The sequence below is a fragment of the Branchiostoma floridae genome, chromosome 4 (assembly GCF_000003815.2).
Source record: "Branchiostoma floridae strain S238N-H82 chromosome 4, Bfl_VNyyK, whole genome shotgun sequence".
Lineage (NCBI taxonomy): Eukaryota > Metazoa > Chordata > Leptocardii > Amphioxiformes > Branchiostomatidae > Branchiostoma > Branchiostoma floridae.
The window spans coordinates 30,543,332-30,570,902 of record NC_049982.1 but is presented as its reverse complement, the minus strand read 5'-3'; the positions used below and the strand labels follow the sequence as shown (position 1 = coordinate 30,570,902).

Genomic DNA, 27,571 nt, shown 5'->3' with positions numbered 1-27,571 from the left:
CTGCACATCCAGCGATGCAACCATCCCCGGGCGCAGCTGCACATCCGTCGATGCAAACTCCCTCGGGTACAGCCGCACATCCATCGATGCAAATGCCCCAAGGCGCTCCTTTCCCACCATCCATGCCGCATCCGCAGCAGTATCCGATGCAAGGCAGCCAGTTCGCAAACTTCCCGCCAGAGATGATGCAGATGGCTATGTACATGGCGGCACAAATGATGTCTACTGGTCAACAGTTTCCAATGGGACAACAGCCCGGTATCCCTCCTCCGGGTGGTCCACAGTCATTGCCAGGCATGTGGTATGGCCACCCTGGACAGCAGCAAGATGCTTATTCCATCACCAGTGAAAGCGTCGATCAAGACGAGGAGGACTCCACTTCATCCGAAAGTGGCACCAAGTCGCCAGCGCCGCAAGAACGTCCATCAGACGAGACCACTGAGCCACCATACGTCCAAGAAACAAGCCCGTCTGGTGTGAGTGGGAAGAGGGAGGCCAAAAAGAGGTCTGAGGCAGATTCTCCAAACCCGAAGGATGACGCAGAAGGTGAGTGGTGTTTATGTCCATTTTCAATCACATGAGGTCACAGCAAGTAAAGATGTTATGAATGACACCCTGCGCATAGTCCAAATCTAAGGCCAGGGCATGAAACATCAAGGTTAGTAAAAAAATAAAATCCAGATGCCTAAATTTTGAAAAAGAAATTGGAGTAAGGATGAACGTATGGCATTACAACCAGTGACTGATATTATTTCTAACTTCAACAAGTGCGTAAAGTGACACTACTGAAGCAGCCTAGTATGGAAGGAAACGACTCTCAAGGATACCAAACTACAGTCACTTCCACAACTAGAATCATGGCTACCTCAGTAGTGTCACTTCTACAACTACAGTCATGGCTGCCTCTGTAGTGTCAATTCTACAACAGTTACTGCAGTCAGCATGGCTACCTCACTAGTTTCACTTTTACAATTACATTCATGGTTACCTCACTAGTGTCACTTCTACAACTACATTCATGGTTACCTCACTAGTGTCACTTCTACAACTACAGTCATGGCTACCTCACTAGTGTTACTTCTACAACTACACTCATGACTACATCACTAGTGTCACTTCTACGACTAAAGTCATGACTACATCACTAGTGTCACTTCTACAACTACAGTTATGGCTACCTCATTAGTGTCACTTTTACAACTAAACTCAAAACTTCATCACTAGTGTCACTTCTACAACTTTGTTCATGGCTACCTCACTAGTGTCACTTCTTCTACTTCACTCAAGGCTTCATAACTAGTGTCTCCTCTACAACTACAGTCATGACTACCTCACTAGTGTCACTTCTACAACTACATTCATGGTTACCTCACTAGTGTCCCGTCTACAACTACACTCATGGCTATCTCACTAGTGTAACTTCTACAACTACACTCATGGCTATCTCACTAGTGTAACTTCTACAACTACAGTCATGACTACCTCACTTGTGTAACTTCTACAGCTACACTCATGACTATCTCACTAGTGTCACTTCTACAACTACACTCATTGCTACGTCATTTGTGTCACTTCTACAACTACAGTCATGACTACCTCACTTGTGTAACTTCTACAACTACACTCATGGCTACCACACTAGTGTAACTTCTACAACTACACTCATGACTATCTCACTAGTGTCACTCCTACAACTACACTCATGGCTACCTTACTAGTGTCACTTCTACAACTACACTCATTGCTACCTCATTTGTGTCACTTCTACAACTACATATTATGAAAGTACACAACATTTTCCCTCTTTTTGTTTTATAAGCTGAAGTATTCTAATCAAAACTTTTGCTCTGTCTACCACTTACCTACCCTATTTTAAACACGTTTCCGTATGCATTTGACGATAGTATTATCTTACGTCGATGACAGGTTCATTCCGATTAAAACGTCGTTGTCGTTTTCCTTTCAGTACCTGAGGAAACCGAGAGTTCGACAGTAGAAATCAGCGGATTCCGCAAAAAGATCAACCAAGAGGCCGTCGAGCTCTACTTCGAGAACAAGAGAAAGTCCGGGGGAGGAGATTTAAGTGACATAAACATTCAAGAGGAAAAGGGCCGTGTCCTCATCACGTTTGAGAGCAGTGCAGGTATCTACTAGTTGTTAGCCCTTCTTGTTTAACCTTTGCATGGCATCGTCTGTGCTTAAGTCTTTATAATCCATTATAGAAGCCAAATATAACCTACATGTACGTAACTAAGATGTATATTCACAGAACATGCGTCTGGTTTTTATCTCTAGTTCCTCTGAAATTCGTAATATTAGCACAACAAACAAGATAAACTGTTGTGCATGCAAATATGTTTTTCATGGGTTTAGTGTTGTTCAATTGCCTTTTATTGTTTTCAGTTGCCAAACGAGTTTGTGGAAGAAAACACTTACTTACTGGAGACGTGCTTACAACCCGATTGATAGAAAGAGCGGCTCCTTCAAAGCTTCCTTTGCAGCTCGACCGCCTCCTGCTCAAAAACGTCCCCGACGACGTTGCAGAGCAGACCTTCATGCTCTACGTTGAAGCCATGTGCTGCGCAGATAACGAAGACGATGACCTCGAGCAGGTTCAAACGCTCTACGGACGAGACATGGGAACGAGAATGGTCATATTTTCTGGGGAGATTCCAGGTGTGTACTGTCGAAATAGAATTTCCCAAAGGGATCCTTTGTCTTTGAAAAGTACATGAATGCAGCTCCTCCGCATTTGTATATTATGCAACAACCCTGGCGTACCGTACCGACTTGTGATTGGTTCTCACTGCTTTTGAGGGAAAGTTATCTGCCAATCATGACACCGGCTATGGTCAAAAGGTAACGTGATTGGCTGGTAATTTTCCATTCTTAGTAGGAGGGAGTGTCTAATTTGGAGACTGCTAATGTTTAGGCCAAAGCAGCTGCTTGCTATATACAATCGGAGGACCTGACACTGAGAGGTCCTAGATCCTCTTCTTGTATACTCAAAGCTATTTTCCACAGTTTGTAGAATGCTTGTGGGTACTTGATTTAGTAACCATGTCTACATTGACATTGTTTGACAGATATCGACCGAGTGGTGAAGAACTTCCCCAAGAGACCACTCGAGGGAGCAGTCATAACTGCGGAAAAAGTCCACGCTACAGACTGCGTTCAAGTCATCAACGTTCCTGAAGCAGCGAGTTCTGACCTCATAACGCTCTACTTCGACAATGTCAAGCGTAGTGGTGGTGGAGGCGTCGCTGACGTTCAGCTGGACAGAGAGCAACACACGGCGCTGGTTTTCTTCAAGGACCATAAAGGTTATCACTTTCCAAAGCTGGACATAATCCTTAAAGGGTTGCTGTGTTGTCGTAACTTTCCTAAAAGTATACGTGGAAACTTCAGTCTTGTACCTTTTGTGTCGTTCTTTATAACTAGTTTAGAGAAATCTTCTGTCTGGGAAATGTTGAATATGTCTTTTGGGTAAAGAAAAAAGAAAATGCTATCTACCATTCTGTCTTTACATCCGGAAATGTCCACCTCGAGATCCACCGGTATACGGGGATGCTTTCTTGGTTGACAATGTGTTAGTTTTTACCTCCTACAATTCAAGATCCTTTGCTGTATTTGTGAATTTCCCTTAATGGGAGTGAGACAGCGCGGATTGATTAAGCGAAGAAGTGATATGGGATCACTAAAATCTATGAAGACTATGACTATGGAATTAAGAAGTTCGCAAAAGAAGTCTCAATATTTCAAGAAGGTTAGCGATCTTGGCACTCTTCTTTTTCGGGTACAGATGTCAAACCTTAACTGTAACCTTAACCTTAACTCTTTTGTCTGTGAATCTTTAGTAATCGGACGTGTCGTGGATCGGCAACACACAATCCAGGACAGCAAAGTAGAGGTTCACCGTTTCTACACTTGTCTCGGATCGACAGTCACAGATGCCGAGGAACCACCTCAGCTGATCCCAAAAGGTGAACAAGAAGAGGTCAATCCAGAGTTCATGCGTTTCGCGACGTCTCGCAAGAAATACAAGCATGAATTGGAGGAAGAGATGAAGTCGTACTATACAATCATCACCTGGCCCCACGAAGGAAACGATGCTATGGTCTGGCTTCAGCCTACGATGGACAAGTCTACAGAGAATCTCAAGGCCATCGCCAAAGATTGGGAGAAGAACGCAAAACAAGCACTGTCCCGCTTCCAGGAGCAGTTCTTGGACACCAGTCTCGATGTCCTCCAGGCGTTGTGGCCACAAGTTTGCCGCGTTATTGCTGACCATGAGCCTAGCAGCGATGGCGATGTCAGCGTGGCGAAGGACGACGCTGATTGTAAAATCAAGATCGTTGGAGACAGGAACAAAGTGATGACTCTGTCGGACACCATCTCAGCCGAAGTCAAGAAGATCGAAGAAGAGTACAAGAGGAGCAAATCCACAGTGGTCGAAGAAGTAAAGAATCTTCGTCCGAACCAAACCAAAGTACTTTACGCAAGCAAGTTTTTCGACAGCATCCGCGAATCATTCCCGAAAATGAAAGTGGCCATCGATGAAGCTGTAAATAAAGTGGAACTCAAAGGCCTCCCAGATGAAATCGCCCGAGCCAAGTTGATGATGTACGAAAAGGCCCAGGAAGTGACCTCTTGTCGTATGCCGGTATCCACGTCAATGCTTCCTCTTCTCAAGGGATCTGAAGCTCAGCAACATTTGAAGACAAAAGTATTCCCCAAGGCTGGAATCGTGGCCGTTCTAGACCTCTCCGGTGATGACCTGGTAGTTTGGGCGCTGACCGATGACCATGCTACTAAAGCCAGGGAGTTGGTGAAAGCCACGTTTGATGAAAAGCGAGTGGACGTCTCCAAAGATTCCGTGCCTGTGCTAAGAACTGGAAACTGGCAGAAGATGAAACAAGCCGTGGAGGAAAGCTCAGCTGGTTTACTGAAGATGTCGGTTGCCACCAATGGTGAAGTAGCGCAGGTGGTGATAGTCGGCGAGAGCAGACAGGTCGTTGAAATCAGTACCAGGGTAACCACCTTCCTGGCAAAAAACACCATCCACATCAAAGTCATCCCAGGAGAGGGCGGGGCAATTCGGTTCCTTGATAAGCACAGGAAAGATGATATCCGTGACATAGAAACTGAGCTAGCTACTCATCAAGTGAAGATTGCTTGCCAAGAGCAGAATGGATCATTTGTCCTAACGGCCAAAGGCACGCAAGATGGAGTACAGTCGGCTGAGACGCTTTTGAAAAAGCTACTAGTTGGCATTGTGTCAGGACAAGTGCCCATGCGGAGGCCTGGGATGTCAAAGTACTTTATGGAGGAAGCAGGAAAGATGGCGATCCAGTCTGTCGAACAGCGGTGCAAATGTACCATCAGTATCATTGACAGCCACAGCAAAAGCAAGACCCCAAGTGGACTTCGTCCGCAGCCAACTCCACAGCTTCCTGTGGTCACCAATGAGTTAAAAGCAACCTTCCAGTATCCCTCGGGAAAAACAGTCACCGTCCGTAAGGACGACTTGACCCGTCATGTTGTCGATGTCATCGTCAATGCGGCAAACAGGGATCTGAAGCACATCGGTGGCCTTGCAAAGAGCATTTCGGATGTCGCTGGGCCTGTACTACAGTCGGAATGCGACAAGATAACTCGCCGAAGAAGTTTGCTGGATGGGCAAGTGGTTGTGACGTCAGCTGGAGCTATGACGACATGCAAGGAGATCATTCATGCCGTTGGGCCATTGTGGCAAGGCGGGTTTAGAAGAGAGGCTGACGCATTGTATGATGCAGCCTACGGCAGTCTCGAAGAAGCAGGAAGACGAGGTCATACGTCAATCGCTATTCCTGCGATCAGTTCTGGCATATACAGCTTTCCAGTTGATCAGTGCGCAAATCTCATCGTAGAGGCAGTTGACGAGTTCTGGAAGAATAACCGATCGTCAACCCTGTCATTGGTTGAGTTAGTCAATAACGACGACCGAACTGTGGATGCGTTTGTGGAAGCTCTTACCTCGAGGCACGGCGATGGTGTAGTCAGGGGGACCGGCAGCACCAACATCCCACCCGACGACTCAAGCACCAAGCCGACCGGTAGATCCCGGAGGCGTCGTGGGAGACAAAACAAGGGACCACCCGTAGAACCGCCTCAGCCCACACCCGGACCATCGATATCACAGCCCGCACCTAGACCATCACAGCCGAGGGACCCTGTCACTGATGTTGGATTCCGGACAGCAGAAGGGAAGGCCATTACAGCCATGCAGGCCAACATCGCAAGCCAGCGGGTAAATAGAAACTATTGATCAAAGAATCAAAGTATGAATCAATAGATCAAGTTTATCATTGTCTTGAGAAAAGTTGCCCAGACCATATAGGACACAGTAATCAAAAGAATACAGACGTCTAGACAGACCTTCCAAAATCCTGATAACTCAAACATACAGTAACCCCATCATTGTGCTTGTACAGTCTGTTACAAATGTCACTTTGATCATCTGATTAGAATATGCTGAAAAAGTCCATCCCTCCCAAAATTGTTTACAGGTTGACGTCATGGTAAACAGCACATCACATAACCTGAATCTGAACTCGGGTCAGCTGTCCAAGTCTATACTGGATCGTGGTGGGCCTGAACTGCAAACGCTTGTCAACAATGCCAAAGCGCAGAAGGGAATCCAGTCTCTTGCTGATGGTGACATCTTGGAAAGCGGTCCCGCAGGTCTCAACGTCCAAACCGTCATTCACTCAGCATTGTGCAGATGGGACGGAGGGCAGGGGGACTCGGAAAAGGTATGAAGTGAACGCTTGATTGTAGATTTGAATTCTTTGCTCACCTTCCCAATATTGTTTTGATATTGTGATTCAAAAGGATCCAAAGTTTCTGCTATGGCAGAAGGGAACTCGGGCACTTTAAGGCCTGTGACAATTTTGGTCCAACATGAAATTCGAACCACTGCGTGACCTCAGGTAACCCCGCCTGGCCGGAGCGTTTTTAGAACGGTCCGATGTCAGTACCTAATGTTACATTGCGAAAACAGGAACTTACGATGTATGGGTTACACTAACTACTTTTTTAAGACTTATTAATGTTGAGTGTTAAAGATATTGATCTAGTATTTATCAAATATCGACATAATTAGAAGCGGTTAACAAAAGGGCACCCCCGCGAGAGCTGCAAGTGGTACAGTCCGAACATGCGTTCCGACCCCCCGGGGTGTGGAGTGGCGGGAAAACAGCGAGGCGCTCATACTTCAAGGAAACAGCAAAATAATGCTATAAATCGATATTTCTAGCCCAAAATGATTGTATAGCAGTTGACTGATGCCTTATAAGGCTAACTGCTTGCGAAATTTCGCATTGACACAACAGCGATTTAACAGATACAGACATAAAACATTCATATTTTACTATCGGTTAACGTTACGTACAGTGAAACATACTTTGGCACAGTTCTTGTAGGGTAAGGTGTAGATGTTTCATCGGCCCCTACCCACATCAGGGCACCAGTTTTATTACTAGTTTTGTGCAGATTTAGGTTCATTAAACCCTCAAACACCCGAGTGGGGTCCATTTGGACCCCAGGCGTACATTTTGAAGTGCCATTTGAACATTTTTGATCTGAAGAAAAAATCCTTCCGTGACTTTGTCAGTCAATATGTCTTATACCTTCTCCTAAGTTTTCGCAAATATTGGTACAATAATGTGAAAATTATAAAGAAAGTTTGTGTTCAGTCCCTCTGGGGTCCAAACGGACCCCAGCAAAAATTTGCAGTTTTTTAAACAAACTTTGGAGGCTAACTCCTTAACCACTTACAGTATGACTACTAAACTTTTACACAATGATAAGAATGTTAACCTAATTTATCACAAAAATCTCTGTGTCATCAACATGTAATGTGACGACATTATGACGTCATTTGCCTAATCAGGGCGGCCATCTTGGATTTTGACCAATGACGTAATGAAATTAGCATAAATTATAGATTTTAAGTCATGAAAATTACATTGAATTTCATAGAATTTAATTGTTGTCTGAAAACAGGTGTCGTTTACCAAAAAAACCTTGTTTAAATTGAAATTGTCAAATTTTGGCAAAAATATGCCTGTCAGATTCTGGTTGCCATGGCAACCCCCAAAAATGATAAGCTTACTTTATTGACCAGAAACTTTTGCAAACAATATTTTGTGATAAATGACCAAGTTTCGTAGCTTTAGCTCTAGCCGTTCATGAGTTATGCGACATAAATGTTGCTGAGGGCCTCAAAATTCCCCTATCTGGTCGGAATAGGTTTAGTGCACAACGTGGTCCTTCTGAACTTTTGCATAAATTATGATAATGAGTTGAAATTAGCAACACCTTAACATCTCAAAATCTTCCTCTTACATTGACGAAGCAATGTATACACAATGATCGCCGATAAGAAATGGTACCAAGATTTTATGAACAAAACATTTTGGGGTCCGTTTGGACCCCACTCGGTCATTTTAGTCGCAAAAAAGGTCGGGTGCTTGAGGGTTAAGCCTTAGACCTTTAGGAATCAACCGGGCCTTCTTGCAATATCTTTGATTTCCGTGGCTGTATTGATATTTGTACGAAAAATACCCCAAAATTGTAAAAAAATTCTGGTTTTGCCCCAAAATGGAGCCTTACCGATGTAAAGCGGCAAAAGGCCCGGTCACAGTAGATATCACAGAGATATAATCTATTACTCCAGAAAATATGACTCAGTTAGACAGTCATTTCATTGTGGGCACAGACCCATTTTAATAACATCACATTTTTTACCCAAAATATGATTTTTTACCCAAAATTTTCATGATCCGCAATTTCCGTGTTGATCATATTTTGAATACGCGTGAGTTACGTCAACTGGCCAAATTTTGTTGAAAACAGATAGTTATATCAAAAGTTACTGCCATATAACTGCTCGACTGGACAATCCGCAGGTGCCACAGGCCTTAAACTGCCTGAGAAGTAGATCTTGCTTCTGCACTGAACCTAGGATTTTAAGTTGCATTTGGTTATTGGTAAGAGAAAATGTTCTTTACTAAGAAATTTATAAGTATTGTCTAGGATTTGTTGCGTGTGTACCGTATGCAAAGGATACCAACAAATATCTTGTACCAATCGACGAACGCCATGGCTTTTCGAAGACGCAAGGGGCTGAGGAGTATCACGATATACCACTACTACTTCTTGTACTACTCCTTCTACATCTACTCCATATCATCCACAGGTTCTTCGTGAGCTGGTACGTAAGTGTCTGAAAGTGGCCGAAGAAGGGGGACACAAAACTATTGCCATTCCGGCAATGGGAACAGGGGGTTTACATTTCCCACATGAGGTGGTTGCTGAGGCTCTGTTCGGGGAGGCCGTGGATTACTTCAAACAGAATCCCCAGAGCTCCATTGAAGAGATTCGCTTCATCGTCTGGGAAGGAGACCCTAAGTCCATGGTGGTAAGTACGATCATTACCATCGTGTAAAATGTCTGAACTTTGTTTGTTCAGCCATTCTAGTGCCTAGCGGCACATAGGACAGCACGTTTCCTTGCTGTCTCTGTAGCAGGATAATATCTATAAGGAAGGGTTTAGTTACTCGTAGACAAGGGAATTCCTCGAGCACCAATCAACTAACCAATCAATCAATCAGTCAAAATGGTTAATAACCAAACTTAATATAATTTGTTATAATGTCCCTTACACAGACCGAGATGCCTACCCAGGATTGAACCACGGTCTCACAGTTAACTAATTGAAACCAGTCCCTAAATAAATACATGACTTGGTTGGTTATTTTGATTAACAAGATCACATTCAGCAACATAGCAGACATGTGGCGAAATTGATGTTCTTAACATGTTGTAGTTCTTAACTAAAATGTTCTTCTCTCACAACTGAAGGCATTCGACGAGATAATGACCAAGTACAAGGCGTTACACGCAAGAGCAGTGCCTGATTCGTACTCTCCCCCATCTATCGTTGGCGCTGAAGGAACGACACTGGACCCGCCTCCTCAGGCAGCACCTGCCGGTTCAACATCACGATCACGAAGACGCGATCGACGGAGTGGAGGAGCCGGTATGGCCGCAACGCCCGAACGGTCGACCGGCGAAGAAAGTGAGTTGAACTTTACTTAGGTCAACATCTTGTAAGGTTAGTTATAGCCTTTTCCTTCAATTTTCTTTAACCTCTCTTTCACCAGTTTATCCCTTCTGTTGTTCTTTTTGTGCAACAATTTACTGCTTGTCTTCTGTATGAAAGCTCTGTCCGGCCACTTTCCGCATTATGTAATCAAAAACCATAGTGTGTCTGCTGCTGTACCAGTAACCATGGTGACAGCTGTCTTCAGGTCTTTGCCCTTATGTGTCTGAAGAAGAGGAGGAGGAACATTTAGTGACAAAAGCAATATGTTTTCCTTCCTTGAAGCTGGGTGATAACTGAATGTTGTCGATACACATTTTTAACTTGTATCATGTCGAAGAACTTGGTCTTTCTGATTTGTTGTTGTGGTCCTTTTCCAATAGCACTGATGTTTTCTGAGATGACCTCTCCCGCCGATAATCAGCTACAAACGTTCGTGGGAGGGAAGTTGTGTCTACAGGTTCAGCCGGGTGACATCACCGAAGAGACAACAGTTGCCATAGTCAACAGCTCCAATGAACAGTTGGATCTCACTAAAGGTAAATGGGGTTTACCCGATGCACTATAACGTAGCTGGCTACTTTTAACAGAAGGACACTCATGTCCAGAATACTACACTTCTCTGGCTCTCAAGGCTCTGGCTAAAATCTAAGAAAGGAGAGGGGCAATCGAGAAGAATCACCTAGCCTCCATAACAGGCTCTCTGGGGCCTTTTTCCGGTTTTTGTTTATGGCTCATAATACACTTTTTCTGGCCATTTCTTATTGTACTGGGTCGCTTGACCATTCGCCCCTTATGGCTGCCACTTCCCTTACATCTTTACATCAGTTCCCATGAATTAAATCTTAAGTTGCAGTATGCCATGGTACATTGATTGAAGTCAAGCATTTCATTTTGTACAAATATAGGTTTAGATGGCAAAGTTATCAAATCATGTGTCTTCATATCATACATAGCTTTTTGAATATGTGTGTTCGTCTTATTATAGGAGGAGTTTCCAATGCAATACGGAACAAGGGCGGGCCATCTATTGAGAGGGAGTGCGGAAATATTGGTAAGTACCATGTATTAGAAGTAACAACTAACGTTTTATCCATGGGGTAACCTTCACTCGTTGTAATTAAAAGTTATATTGTGAAGTCAACCAACGGCTGTTCAAACTGCATTGTTAAAAAAAGTACCGTAGTTTAGAATCAATTTCCTTCGACTTGATATCCCTCAGTACAACGAATTAGGTTACATCGCCGATAAAGGTAAACAAGCGTTACTTGTTTGCATTCATTCTGCAAGCGAATTCTAAAAAAAAGGATCAAATAGCAACTTCATATGCATAGTAACCATCAAACCGATATTTTCTGCAATATTTGTGACTTGTACACTTGACACCAAACCGTTTATTATTAAATTTATTAAATCTAAGTTACTACGCTTACCTTCACATAACGAAAACAAGGAGGTAAACGCCATGTAGTCGCGTTCAAATGTTTCCTTTGTAGCTAGAAAGTTCCTCTGCCAAAATACATTGATAGACAAATTACTAGAACATAGTACATACAACAGAATTATTGAACCTCTACACTACTCCATATATAGTAAGGTTCTTTAGGCACAACCAGGGAGTACTTACTTCCAACATTTATATGTCTACAGACACTATCATCAGGGTTAGAATGGCTGGATACGATTCTCGCTGCTACTTATAACCGATGTAGGTGGCGCTGCAGCAGCGAGAATGCCGCCCCAAACACCGAAACGTTGGAAGTAAGAACACCCTGGTTGTGCCCAAAGAACCTTACTATATGAATAATTGCCATACTGCTGAACTTATATACGGGCATTTCACTACTTGATTGCATTCCATACAAACCAGTGGCAGCCGGTGGAATGATGAAAGGAATCGCGATCACCGGAGCGGGCAGACTGAGCTGTCAGAACATCATCCACATAGCACCTGCGAAATTCATGGGATGGAAAGAGCGTATTTTGCAGTGTCTGAAAACTGCTGACTCCAATGGATTCAAATCCATAACATTTCCTGCTCTTGGAACAGGTACGCTATGTGTCATATTTTCAAGTATAGATGATGCGGAATACATCGTGGTGTTTTTCATTTGTGTCATAAACACTCCAGAAAACAGGATTTGATGGGAAATGCGACAGAGGTTGATAAAATTGTGTGAGCAAAAAAAGAAGAAGCAATTACAACGTCCGCTGTGTGATAAAACAGAAAATGTTTGAAACCACTTACCTTCTATTTATAGGAATGCTTGGTGGTAAGGTGACAGAAATGGCGAATGACATGCTGGATGCAATACGTGACTTTGTACTAAAGGACAACCCAAAGCACTTGGTCCTGGTACGTGTGAAGATTTTCCAAGCCGAGATGGTGTCCTCGTTCCACCACCAAATACGTAAAAGAGCTGGAGAAAGGATTCCAGCGGAAGCTGTGAAACCGAAGCCTGGATTTATTGGTAAGGCACCCGAAAGTATTTTCATAAGCTTGGTGGAGCATATGATATTGGAGTTTTCGTTTACATAACCGGTGAAGCATCTCACCTGCTGAGGTTTCGATGTCTGTCAGACATCTTCCTCAGAGCTTCTAACTGGAGTTCTACTTCTCACCGCTATATGTAGCTGATGTAGGTGGCGCTTTTGACGGCGAGAACAAACACTTAGCCACGTTTGGGATTATGTTTTCGCCGAAAAAGCGCCACCTACATAAGCTACATATGGCGGTGGCAGTCAGAAGCTCTGAGGAAGTTGTATGAGAGACATCGAAGTGTCAGCAGGTGAGAGACTTTACTTGTGTAAAAGAATACTTCTAACGTTATGTACTAAATTGGCAAGGAGGTTACTAATAGATATTTGTCCGATAATATAACAGCCTTTCACAATTAATGGATTTATGATTATCTGCTTTTTGTTTGTCTTTGACTATCCCCCAATTAGCGACATTTTCAATAGATTAAACAACAAAAATATGGGTAGCACAGAACTAAGATTATCTCAAGGTATGATGTTACAATAGACGTTGCGTTTTCGTAACTTTTGAAATCAAAACAGTACCTTGAAATTGCAATCCTTTGCACACAGGGAGAGGAGTCAAATACTTAAAATCGGCACTTGGCGGATACTTCGGCGGAGGAAAGAGTGAAGAAGACACAGAGAGTCCGGACACACAAGACGATGTCATCATACTGACCATCTACGCCGGCAACAGAGGAGCCATCAAAGAGGCAGAAGAGATGATCGACAAAACCATGAGAGAACAATCCACAGAAGACATCGTGGACGACTCGGAAAGCATCGAAAAACTCTCCGAAGATCAACAGCGAAGGATCAAAGATCTCGAGTCTCGTTTCGACGTCCAGATCGACATAGAGAAAGGTAGACGACTCAGCAGAATCCGTCTACAAGGCCTGACAAGGGATGTGTTTCAGGCCCGGAAGGCCGTGGATGAAGTGCTCAAGGAAGTACTCAAAGGGGAGCATACCAAAGAGATGGCTGAGCGCATCGCCAAGGAAGTCCAGTGGTATTACGTGGAAATCATTGACGGCAAAGAGGACAGGCAACCGTACGAGCCGACTATCAATATGCAGATAGAAAATGCATTCAGCGAGGGAAAGAGACAGGTTTTTGTTGAGACTGAGGAGGATCTTCTGGAGATCGACCTTAAAGCTTTAACAGAAAACGTTGTTGGAGACTTATCCTCTAAATATGCTATCAAGATCGTCAGGCACGAACTTAAGACAGCAGGTACGATTTACCTTGTAACGGACCATACATAATTTTAAGTTGATTAAAGCCCAGCCATTTTACTTGACGTGAGAGCATCACGATATCCAGCTGGCAATTGGACTGTTTATTGTTCATGTTTATTATATGTCTTGTCATGTAACTATCCAATAGATTAAATAACTAGCTTAATATTTCAAAACGAATGGCTTTATTTCCTCGAAATTTCGGTGACCGTCTGCCACTTTCCTCACGGCAATTCTCACCGGTTCACATTCTACTGCACCATAGGTGTCGCTGCCTACCCATGCGGTCCCAGATATATGCAGTCATACAATGTGAACCAGTCAGAATTGTTTTGAGGAAGGTGAAAGACGATCACCTTCGGATAAAGCATTTGTTGTGTACAAAGAATTTTGTTCTTTGTTGACTTTCCACCTTGATCGCAATCTTATAATCCGACAAATACCGTCTTTGCCATTTTGACCTTGTCAAAGCTATCGTCACTGTGACAACACTAAACATATTCTTTTTGTTTAATAGATGCACTGAAACTTCCAGACCACTGGGAACAGATGACGGAAGGAGAGACAGTGAAGGTTGTGGACCTACAGCCAACCTCAGAGGAGTACAAGAAGGTGCATGACCCATTCAAGAGCACACTTCCAAGTTCGGCTTCGGGGGCACAAGTTTTGAAGGTAACAATGTTGTTTTCGAAACCATGGCAAGACCATATCCTTGACAATGTAAGAGGCACTTTTTACGACTTTCTTCACTTTAATTAGGTGTAATTATGGGCACCTCTAATCGCTTGGGGAGGTACAATGCAATGAAAATAGAGGATTGGGCTCCACCTCCCTAGACATAGTGGATAACAGTTCACTGCCTCTACGACATTGACAATTTTTTTTTCTTGAACTAGTTGAACTGTAAAATCCAACACAAAAATTGGACACACCCAAATTTTCGACTGGACAGCACCATTCTTTGTCGAGGAATGAGCAATCCACTGCTGCCGTTATAACACGTGACTCAGTGAGCAGTGGATCATAGGCTTTTTTTTCTATTTTGCTTTTGGACAGACGAGGACAATGTGGCACTGCACTCAAGTTAGTAACTTATATTAACAGTGCATACAGCAGATAATGGTAAAGGTAGTCTTTTCTTTTACCTCCCCGACCGAAATAAAGTGAGGAAGTCAGTGTAAAGTGTCTTTCCCAAAGCACAACGTCGGAGGGTACGGTGGGTATCGAATTCGGGACCTCTAGATTCCGAGTCGAACGCTCAGTTATGCCACACTACGCAACAAATCTACATATGGGGCTACACTACCTTTACATGTTGAAAAAGTCTCGTGCAAGATTATGATTAATACTGTAATGTAATAATGTTTCTCACAGATCCAGCGCATACAGAATCCTCGACTGTGGCGTCAGTACCAGGTGAGGAAGGACCAAATGGAGTTTGACAACTCCAACAGCACAGAGCCTGTGGAACGCATCCTCTACCACGGTACTCATGATCAAGATGGCTCTTTCTCAAAAATCAACGCCAAAGGTTTCAACAGAAGTTTCAGTGGCCAAAACGTTGGTAAGAGCTGTTGCCGTGCATCTATTGTGTAAGTTTTATCATGATGTTGAATGGCCAAATGTCTATCTCTGTGAAAATGAAAGCGTCTGAAATTGTTCCGACGCCGTCTAAGAGCGTCCATATACGTCCGCACAAAATTTGTCTGAACCTGCCATATGCCGTCAGAAACGGCCTCAGATACACCGTGAGCGTCCGCGCTGTCCTGTCAGTTTTATGTTGAACGCCGGACGGCTGAAAAGATCTTTCATTGCCGTCTGAAGCGGCAAATGATCTGGGTATAAGATACTTACAGTACTTACCCGACGCCGGCAGCAGACTTGCATCTTTCCTTATTTAGGCTAGCGCACACACGAGATCTAGAGGTTCTACTGGTTTGGTTCCTAGCGTTCCTGGCTGACTTCGGTTGGGACGAAAAAGACGATGAAATGAGAGATATGGGCTCCGCTATCCAATACCGTACCCTAGACACACTGTCCAAACAGCATAAAAACTTTCGAGTCTCTGAACCTTTACTTTTTTTGGTCTCGTTTACAGGAGCAGTCCTTGGAAATGGTGTGTACTTTGCTGTTCCGTCGTCGACTGCTGCGGGAAACCAGTACTCCCGCCCCGATCCCAACACGGGAGATAAGCACATCTATGCCGCACGCGTGCTTACTGGGGACCACTGTGTCGGTAAACAAGGGTTCATTGTACCACCCACCAAGGATCCCAACAACCCCCAACACACCTTTGACAGTGTGTGTAACAACCCCGCGAATCCGCAAGTCTTTGTGATCTTCTACGACGACCAAGCCTACCCTGAGTACTTGATCCAATTTAGAATGTAAAGGGGAAACAGCTATCTGACGTATTGAATGTAACGGGGGATGCCCTAACTTCAGACGTGCCCTAAGTTGAAACGGATGTTGTTTTTTTTTAATTGATCCTTCATGCATAAGTATTTGTTGCACCGACGGATTATAAAGGCAACTTGTGAACCCGGTCAGTGCACACAGGTATAATTTGCCTAAAAATATACTTGTGCATATTCATACATTAAAAAGTAAGGGCATTCCACGATAGTGTGCTATCGTTCAGTCATAGCATAATAGGAAATACTTTACAATACTTTACCTCTTAACGATTACCACTTATTAGCTACTACGGTTTTCTGTTGAAATGTAATGTTTCTATCTACAAGCCACAAAGAGAATTTTCAAAGAGAAATTGTCATTTGATCGTCTAGAAAACTTTCACATCCGTCAATGCCTTAACTGTACAAAATGGATCTTTTCTTGAAGATGATCAAGTAGAATAACCGGTCATTGCTGAAAAAAATCTTAGGTGATGAATGTATGAAATTTACTTATCAAAAGTAATCCCAAATAGTGGCGGATACCATATGTCAAGAACATTGTACGTAATGTCTATTTGATCCTTTGTTGGTTGGTTTGTACCTCTATTTAATCAAGAACTCTCTATAACATAGATTGTTCTAATGCTACGGTCACATTTACACCGGTGCATGTATTGGGTAGCCCCGGCCGGGCTCTGAAACCACGAATTTGTCCCGGTGGAGTACAGGATACGACGGGGGCACCTCTCGGTGTTTTTTGAGATTGTGAGACGGAGTCTACTTGAGCCGGGTCCCCGGGTTGATTCTAACCGCGATTGAAAATTTCAGGGGCCCAGCCATGCTCCAAAATAGCCCGGTACCCACAGGATATCCTACGTGGCTACGTTGGCTTCACGCTCAAAAGTAAAAAAAAATCACTACCCTGCAGACTCCATTATCCAATTATAACCGTAGTATTATAAAGGATATGTTTATATATATATGATGAAAACTAATCTAAAATGATGTTTTTAAGACAAAACAAATGTCAAGAGTATGGACACAGAAACGTGTTAATGGAACATGTTGATGATTTTTATGATGGTGATACTTAGGATGATGGAAATGTTGATGATGATGTTGATGATATGGAATCATACTTTTTTCAGTGTTGTGTGTTGTGACTAACATAGTTGACGGGTGCCTTTGTAATTGCTTGAGAATTGTTAATCTGACTTTAGATTGTTGTTGCATGATTCGTGGTTTTGTAGGCTAGCTGTTAACTGCCTGATATGTCTGGAAGTAAGTCTCCGTTTTTTATCCAGTTGTAAAGATTGAATTGTATTCGAATATCAATTGTTTACCTGGATATCTAACTTTTGTAAACGTTTAACTGTCTTTTATGTCAAATTTAATAGAGTGACGAATCAGATGTCCTACATTGGCATAGTGGTGGCTATTGCCTTTTTTGTTTGAATCTAATCTTTAACAATTGTACTGTTAACGTTGAAAAACCATGTTCAATAATTAGAAGCTTTACAATCTAACATAATTTCTGTGTTAAGAGTTCAGGGACAATCTCAGTCGAAAATTCCTTTCAAATATGCAGCAAAACTCACTCTTCTGTGCAAACCGATTCGCTAAGTAAATCCTTGGAACAAAATGTTGTGTCAACCGTTACCCTGATCGCAACCGACTCAAGCAAAACCCTGGCTACCCCAACCGGTTGTTTTGGTCTAGCTCCAGCTCTGCAAGGTACATGATATATGACATCTTAATTGTGAAACTCAAAACAAACTTTGAACAGCTGATGTAGAAATTTCAAATAAACAATGAAGACCCGATCCGAGATGTATATGGACACCATATACAGAGGAATAGGCGGCTCATCAACGAATTTATCCTGTAGCCAATCGAAACTGACAGGCTCAGCTCGTGCCGCTTTGCTAGCCTCCATAGCAGACTCCCTGGGCATTTTTTTTTGTGTACACTTCCCACAAGCGACCCAGTACAAAACGAAATGCCAGCAAAAGTATATTATGCCCCCCCCCCATTTAATTTCAGGGACACGACTATGTATTTTCTATTTTCTTACACCGTAACAAATTTAGTTGCTTCACTTTGTTGTCACCCCCCCCATAGATTGCCTTCCACCTTAGCCTTTCAGCATGAAAAGACGATTGTTTAATTTCAAAGGAGCTTTTGACCTTGAAGTTTGTGTGCATATCCCGTATAACGATGGAATGTTTTCCTAGTTCTGAGTATCTCATCATACAGTTTTTCAGAATTATGTTTGACTCTACCATTAATTTGCATGCTTTGTTTAAGGTCATGAATAAAATCATTTGAAATCACAATTATTGTGTGCTCTTTTTTGGTTACTATTCAGTTTTACCTTATAACTCATTCCTTCCCAGCCCAACGACCTATTCATGATATGTTTGTAAAACTAGAAAGGCCGACATTTGCTTGAGAGCAAATACAGCATATTTCAGCCATCTCCCTCCCCATGCAACAATAGGCTATTTCAAAATCACCCATTTGAAGAATCACTTTTACTAATGACGGTTTAACCCAAAAATGAGTCTTACAAAATTCCCCCGTTCAAGAATGGACTCCAGTGCACCCTATGTGAATTTGCACAATAGACCAGTCCAGAAATACTCCCACTGAAACCTTGGCCTTTTGAATAAGAAACCAAATCCAAAATTGAATTTAGCAAAAAAGGTCCCAGTGCATAAAAAGGTATAATAGACCAGTCTAAAAACACTTCCACTAAAATTGAATTTTGAATCATCACCCGTTCAAAACTGAATTTGAATTTTGAATCATCACCCGTTCAAAACTGAATTTGAAAAAATCCCCCTTCCGTGTGCAAAAAAATGGACTCTTCCATGTAAAGTAGAGCAGTCCAAAAATACATCCGCTAAAATAGGACTTTGACATAATCACTGAAGTCCAAAAAATGGATTTAAAAAAAAAGCCCCCTCTATGCAAGAATGGACTCTTCCAGAACACCCATGTAAAATTGCAAATTAGACCAGTACAAAAATAACCCTACTGAAAGACTTTGACAAACTAGAAGTCACCAAAGTCCAAAATATGAATTTTGAAAAATCCCCCCTCCGTGCGAGAATAGACTCTTCCAGCACACATTCTGTAAAATTGCAAAATAGACCTGTCCAAAAATGCATCCACTGAAAGACTTCACCAGTCCAATGATGAATTTAAAAAAAAAAACGAACCCCTCCGTGTAAGAATGGACTCTTCCAGATAACACCGGGCTCGCTGATTGGCTGCCACCCCCCCCCCCCTCTTTAGGATATAGATTCAGGCTAAGTGATTGGTTACCTATCTAATTAGATTAAATAGACATATATGCCAGTAGGTCCAATCTGCAGCTGGGGGTCAACGACCTTAAGGTCATTGACCCCTCTGGCTATTGGAAAATGACAAAAAAATCCCCAAATATATCATTTTGACGTAGTCTATGACAAAAATTATACATGTGTCATTTGAATAAATATCTAGTGTACCCTTTTACCAAAATTTAGGTCATTTGGTTTTAAAACCAGAGCACAATAGCCAAAAGTGTACTTTTTGGTCATAAAATGGCCAAATAATCGCAAAATTGAGCATTTTATTGTACCGTATGCCTCAAGTGTTATTGAATCCATGTGCGCATATGTCTAGGGCACTCCTATACTAAATTTCAGGTCATCCGGTTCTAAAACCAAGGTACAGGAGCCAAAAGTGTCCTTTTTTGGTAAAAAAATGACCAAAAAATCGCAAAAATTAGTATTTCGTTATACTGTACACCAAAACTGATATTGAATCTATATGGGGGACTTATCAAGGCACATCTGTACCAAATTTCAGCTCATTCGGTTATAATACCAGGGTACAGGGGGCCCAAATATACAGTTTTGGTCTTAAGATGACCAAAAAACCTTAATAAAATCATTTAAGAGACAGATATGGAAAAAATGAAAAAAACGTCCGAGGGTATTGGCCCACTCTACCCTTGTGCCAAATTTCAAGTCATTCGGTTGAGGAACATTGGAAGTTACCGTGTTCTGAAGATTTGACAGGAGAAAGAAAGAAAGAAAGCAAGAAAGAAAGAAACATTACGAATACAATATATTTCACCATACCTATGGTATGGCTGAAATATAAAAATGGTAAAATGGTGAATGATGGTAGAATTCCCCAGTACTCAGAAGACTATTAGAAATATCATTAATGTATAATGAAATATTCAGAAAGCCGAAATGATATTTAAAACATTTCCAACGTATCAAATCTCCTAGACAAATAATTACAATTAGATATAAACGGTGACAATGAGAACTTTTTCGGGGACTTGGAATATACACTACATAATGACTACAATGTATTTCATTACGGGGAAACGAAAATTAGCGTTTGATAAAGTCTCAAAGTCTCAGATAAGGAACAATACGAGAGCCAAGTAAAACGTCAAATGGTCGTCCACAAGTATTGTAGTAACGGTAGCTGAAAAGGCCTTTTCCATATCGTGGTCATACCTCCGGTTCTGAGTATTAATAAATCATTACTCGTAAAGATAATCCCAAGTATCATATAATGAGACTGATTGCTGGACGGAAGGGCGGTGTTCTTGACGGAAGGGCGGTGACCATTGTCCACTCACGTGTCCAGTGAGTGACCACGCAAGGTTGGTGGTTGGGGAAATCCCCACAATCATTCAAAATGACGTCGACGTCATTACGATTTTAACGGAAGCACAATCAACTGATCTGTCATACTATCTCCAGTATCATAGTGCATCCGTTTTCTGAACTTCAATATAGTGCAGCGACTGTATCAACATCGTTGAGAAAACTGATATGAAATGGACACGTACATGGATATGGGCGTGACACGCACGTGCAGGATTTATTAAGGGGAAGTCGGTGCACTTTTCGAGGAAGAGGCGTGCAACAACATATCATTGGATGAGATTACTGCATTTTGTGAAGTCGGTAAGCTCGCGACCTATTGGGTACTGTAGTAAATGACAAAAAGTATTTTATTCTCTACTACTGGTCTCTTTTCCCTGAGGTGATTCATGGAGTTGCTTTGCAGTGTGACAGTGAATTTCAGTGGTATAATTGAGTGACCAGACGGTTAAAAAAGCCTTTTACTATTTAATGACAAAAATGACCGTATGGATGATCATTCTTGTTCTTTGTAGGAAGGAAAAATGCATTTGAAAAAACAGGCTTTTGAAGTATTTCAGGTCATAAAAATTCCAACTTGATTACGTAAGATGCTTCTTCTGGAAGTCCCAGCGACCACACCCAAGATATGAATGCACCAGACAAGGAAAATCTCAATGTTATTTTACTAGGCAATCTGTATGACAAAACACTCCTTTTTGTTCTTTTTGTCATTTTCCCGTAGTTTCGTTAAAATGTTATTGAAGCCCATTACTCAATACCATTACCCACTATCTTTTTTAGATATCATGACTAAATCTTTTGTATGAAATTGTATAAAAACGGCATCTAGCCATCTGAAGAGTCAGACTATCTTTGACTGTCTTCTACGTATACGTCGGTCCGGTTCAACAAAAACCAACGGGTAAGTGAAGTGCTAACAATTGATGCCTAGTATAAAGATAAAACATTGCCTCTACTAATTCCGTTGGGTACTATAAGAACGCCACATAAAAAGGGTGTTTGAGACCTGGATATCTGAATTGTGAATATCTCGGGGATTTCTGATGCTGCATGAATTGTTTTTAAATTAATGTAAAGATGTTACAATGGTTATATTAGTCTACGTCAAGTTGAGTTTAAGTGCTTGACTGAATTTTACAACTGTTCATTTTGAAGTTGTAATATCGTTTTGCATTTCGACAAGAAAACAAGGCATAGTTATTTTTCATTAGATTGAAAGTTTAAGCAAGAAAAGAGTAAGACTTGAAACAAAAAAAGCTCGCTCTAAAAAAATCTATGTAAATAATAAGGAACAAAACTGCGCTTATGTTTTCTGTAGAATATGGCCCTCCTCCGAACATATTTGGTCTGCGTCGTTCTTCTTGTCGTCGCAGCTTCGTCGTCCGAGCTCGGGCGTTTCCGGCACCGGTTGCGTCATCTTCGGGCGGCTTCGTTGGTCCTGAAGGATACTGCGGATGACACGTTGGACCGTGCAAAGGAGAACTATGTGAGTAACGTAGATATAGTGCTTCGAACTTCACCTTTAGTCGTCTAAAATGTCTGACAATCTAATCTGCAAATATGCTTAAGTATTTATCAAAAGTAATGAATTTTAGGAGAAAAGTAGGCTAAAATTGGAAATATTTTGTATGATCACACACGATTGTCACCATATTGTACAGAATATAAGTTTAGAATTTAAACTTACTTTTCAAACGTTTGGATGTATATAACTAGGTAGAAAATCAGAGAGCAATGGCGCACTGTTTCTTCGAGTTTTTACGAACTCTTTTTAACCAAGGAGCTTTTTGTTTTAACAATCATAAGCAACCCTTGCCATTGACGGAACGCATATCATTTCTTTCTTCTCGGACTCTTCCTCCCTTCTACGAAAAACATTCCTTCTGTAAATCTGAGGAACTGCACTATATACACGTGTGCAGCCATTCACGCTTTATTATGTAACAACAACGAATCAGTAACACTATCCCACTTGCTGCTATAGTATCGACTGAACTCAACACAAAGAAGGTCAACCAGAACAATAAGAAGCGGCAACCCAAGAAGCTATGCTTGAGTACGTAGCATAGGGCTAAGGGAGGGTAGTCTTGACTTTAGAATGTTTCCACAGAATAAGATTTTCGGTGACATAGCTATACTATACACACTCCAGAGAAAATCTTGCCTCAGACCCTCTTTGATAGTAGGACTTGATTTTTTTAAGCAGGCAAAAGAATCACCGGGCTGCCTAGGTTGCATAAGTTGGAGTAGACGCTTTTAGTACCGAGAACTCACAGCGTACAGTCACGGGGGAGACTGGTGATAGGGTGTTACAGTTTCTTATTTATTACAGTGTGCAGAGGAAGAGTGCCCAAGCGGTTTCTTGCATGGGATCGGGAACCCGCTGTGTCGACGGGAGCGCGGATTCTTTAACGCTACGCCGTCCGTTGAACAGGTAAAATACTGTAACAGTCCGCTCGAAATAGTTCTCTTCCTAGGACTACCGTATAGAGGAACTCAATGCCTTACCAAGTACGGTAAGAGTATCCTCATTAGATAGCTTTAAACCTGGAGTTAATGTATTATGGAAGGAATCACAGGGGTTGATCAATAAGTTCTAGCTCTGTCTAGCTCTAACTCAGAAATCAGGTGCACAACTCTAATTTCGGGGCACAATGATATTGTATGAAGCCTTTAACATGTATCACTTACTAAATTTCAAATCACTGTGGCTTAGTGTTGAAGAGTAATCAAAATGTGCTCTGTGTCATTTTTCGCAGCGATACTATGAATAGTTGACTGAATTACCTTCGAAAATACTATACAATCGGTTGTCCTAACTGCGACAATAGTTGGGTTTGTTGCTTCCACAGATTGGTGCAGAAATCTCGGAAACAGACCTGGCGCTGAAAGTGTGGAACTGTGTTCTGGAGCCTGTGTTTGAGGACATGGGGGATGAAGGCGAATCCGGAGAGACCGACTCTACAGCTAGTATCGCCTCACAGGTGGAGACCGTGCGGGAAATGGTCAGTATTATGTACTCTTGTACGAAAGCCCACAGCGAAAACAGTCGCCGCCGATGCATGCTATTTTAGCACCAGCTGATGAAATTCTCATGCAGACAGGCGAAGAAATGGTCTGCGTAAGCGTTGAAGTGGTTTGTGTAGAAGACGAAAGTTGCTGTTGTCGGCCTTCGTAGTTTGGAGTTCCCGGTGTTAGAAGAAAATACCCGCTTGTACTGACATAAACCAATTGCTATGATATTGATTATGTAGTAACGTTATCAAAGGCTATACCCATCTTAACGCATTTATACCTTACACTGACCAAGTTTAGTAAGGGCTAAAAGATCCTCATTGACTTTATTGGCGCAAATACGTCACATGCCACATTTTGAGCACAATGTCTCTCGACGATAACAAAGTTCCGCCATCTTGTTTTTCAGATGGGCAACATGGGTCTCCCACAGACGTTCAGTGATACTCCGTGCAGCCTGGTACTCCTACAGGCCTTCAAACGTCAGACCGAGACCTTCTCTGATGAAGTGAACGTCATGGTCACAAGCACCAACCCGCATGCGCATAAGTAGAACCGAAATAGCCATCACGTCGTTGGATATAGCTTTGTCTTAGATTTGTTTAGAATTTTAGGTTTGTTTAGTTTTAGGTCCGTTGTAGTTGTAACAAGGTGATTAATATTTCATAAATAAGAATTATACAGAAGAAGTGAGCAAAATGATTCTTACTTGCATACCTGGATGTGATTTCGGAAACTCACACTATTATTACGGCTGATCATTTTACCTTCATCGACGAATAGAATAAGTGGCATAATGGTAACGTACTATAGTGTTTCTACCAAAAAAGCATTATGTCAACGCTTTACATACGTATCCTCTAGAACTACTGTAGTACAGGGTAAGGGTGAAGATATTTCTATGGCTTGAAGAGCAGAAGGTATTTATTAACATTCAACGCAGTTTCTAACATGTTTGAAGATCTTTGTAGGTTCTATGAATCATACAGTATTCATTTCTGTCAGAAATGTATGTTAGTCCCATCGGGACATGTCATATATATCTTAACATTTGAGAATAAAGAGTGTTATTATATACTAAAATATATTTTACAATCAGTGCGTATTTTGATTGCGTAAGTTTTAAGGAAGAAGAGCTTGATTGCACGACAATTGTAACAGATACATTGCATGGCAACCGGTACAATAATACACGACAGTTGGACTATGAAATTGCTAGTATCTAACCTTTTCTAGGAACTAATCATAGATAATACTTTCAGTAAAGACAATCTAGGTATTTGTACTAATACTCTAGAACATTATGTTGATAACAAAATACTGCTTCGGGAATTTATTTATTTATTTATTAAACTTTACAGAAAAAAGCTCAAGGTGTGGGCAACAGGATGATTTAAACGTCCTTTACAGGACCCACACCTCCAGCAACAGTTAAAAACATAACAATAAACTATAGAGATAGGCAAATAAAAGCTAAGTACTTTACATAGAGATATTCTTACAAAATAGCAGCAAAATACAAAATAATACCCCAAACGAAACAACTGTAAAAGGGATCAGATAAACTAAGGTTAACAAACAAATGAGAATCATATAACTAAAGGTTGACCACAGAATTTCGATGTTCATCCAATCAGCACTTGCAACAATGGGTCCAAGTGCTTATTAGATGGACATAAAAAATGTATGCCATTGTCTCGTTTTTGCATAATGCATTATGGTTCATTAATGAAGAACCATCCACAGCTTCATAAGCTATGGTAACCTTCAAACACACTTACATACACAGTCCGCTGCAGTGCCATAGGAAGCCACTAGGAGGCCTATTATCGAACTTGATCTTCGTCCCAATGTCAAATAGTATCCACCTACAAAATATCATGAAGATCCATCCTCAGCTTGGCGAGTTATTGACGCTAACATGCAAACACACATACATGGTATTACATACACAGCTAATCCTAATCGACCATAGCAAAATCGAAAACAAGACCTATTGACAAATGTTATTGTGTGCCCCCTTGGAACTATACGGGCAAGGGGGAAAGCTGTCTAATATCTGTGAAATACCTAAACCTGAACAACTAAAACACTGGGAAATAACAATCTTTTTAGACTAAGATTTGTTTATTTTGTCTCAAAAAAAAAACACCTAAGCAGATTAAACATTACGATCCTTTTGTTTTGAGATTAAAAAGAAACAAACACGCAGATTGTCAATTCAACCAAAAAAGGACAATTTACCACAAAAAGACAGTTTGCTACAGATATAACTTACGAATGATAAGGCTGAGACCTGCAATGCCTAAAACGTTCTTTTTTTCACTGGAAGGGGAATCTTGACTATTCTATAAATTCATTTCCTATCACATAAGTTTCAGTTTTTCTATTTTCCAAAATGTGTAAATGGTGGCGAGAATGGAAGTTGTGCCCTACTTGAACGCTAGCCCGCCGTGACTTTGTCGTGGTCTTTTTATTTGTATTATTTGATGTTTTCTTTGAATAAAGATAAACGTATTCATTCCATGTGACTCACGTCGACTCATATCTACGAACTGGGCGTGTCACATTTTTGCTAAATTTACCGTTACGTCTTCGCTACCAACTGATTTCCAAAAACACGGGTGCGTCTACATCCTGGATACGACACACCGAAGGTCATAGGTCATGTATACAGGAAATACGACATCGACCATTGTGACGTCATACCCTACTGTAACAGTACCATACACTCAGTGTCTGACAGTCCGAACCCGAGTAGCCTAGCATCCAGTGGATTGACCAGGTTTTCTTCGGGACAGAAGGCACTTTCTACCGTCAAGGTAATCTTTCGCAACCGGTAGGACTTTTACGGTCTTTTACGTGCCGTGGTGGGAGTTACCGCGCGAAGCACAAACCAGTCATAGAAGATCATAGAAAGGATAACCAAGGCGGCAGAGAGAACCTCGGAGAAAGTTTGACCAATGCATATGAAAGCCAGGCTTGACGACGATAGAATGGATGCCTAGTTATACCAAGTGACTTAAAAACAGTTACCTCCTCCCGAAAGACTTTATACACATTTTACACATTTCTGCTCAGCAACGAACTGACTTGTCGTTGGACATACACCCCTATTATTGGTTTAGCCCCCGTCTGTGGTGCTTTTACAACTGTGTGTGGCCCAAGAAATAAAGAAATGACACCACCTAATGGCCATTTGATGCGGAAATGTGTTTTTTAAAGATTAACACAACTAACAGGAACATAAGGCTTCTAATCCATTGACACACCCCTGTACATTTTGTCTGATAGTGTCTCATTTGCCGATCATATAAAAGTGAGTATACCTCAAACTTCAAGCGTGTGCTGTAATAAGTAATTCGTCATCGAGTGGCTGTAAATTTGCCAAATACACCAAACAGTTCTCGGTTGAAGCGTCGAAGCTTCTCACTTTGGGGTTCTTAATACCCCCTCACATTAGGCACGATTCGATCGGACGACGAGTCTGCGAGCTCTAAATTACGAGGAGGCATGACCCTGACGGGAAGGGGGAACTCTGCCATTTCTTCGTCGGCATCAGGGTCA

The 27,571-nt window shown here is 41.8% G+C and overlaps 2 protein-coding genes across 2 annotated transcripts in view; one reads left to right on the top strand and one right to left on the bottom strand.

Annotated features, from left to right (window-relative positions):
- Positions 1 to 27,571, bottom strand: part of LOC118414804 — a 1,072,569-nt gene that overhangs the window by 271,597 nt on the left and 773,401 nt on the right. The window lies entirely within an intron of this gene.
- On the top strand, positions 123 to 16,408 carry LOC118413762 (protein mono-ADP-ribosyltransferase PARP14-like). Its single transcript, XM_035817295.1, has 16 exons — positions 123 to 546; positions 1,967 to 2,143; positions 2,404 to 2,676; positions 3,087 to 3,323; positions 3,858 to 6,289; positions 6,549 to 6,794; positions 9,242 to 9,463; positions 9,907 to 10,123; positions 10,531 to 10,686; positions 11,136 to 11,201; positions 12,018 to 12,197; positions 12,409 to 12,618; positions 13,241 to 13,903; positions 14,426 to 14,580; positions 15,283 to 15,472; positions 16,007 to 16,408. The coding sequence occupies exons 1-16, from the start codon at positions 123 to 125 to the stop codon at positions 16,297 to 16,299; spliced, it is 6,141 nt and encodes a 2,046-aa protein (XP_035673188.1). The 3' UTR covers positions 16,300 to 16,408.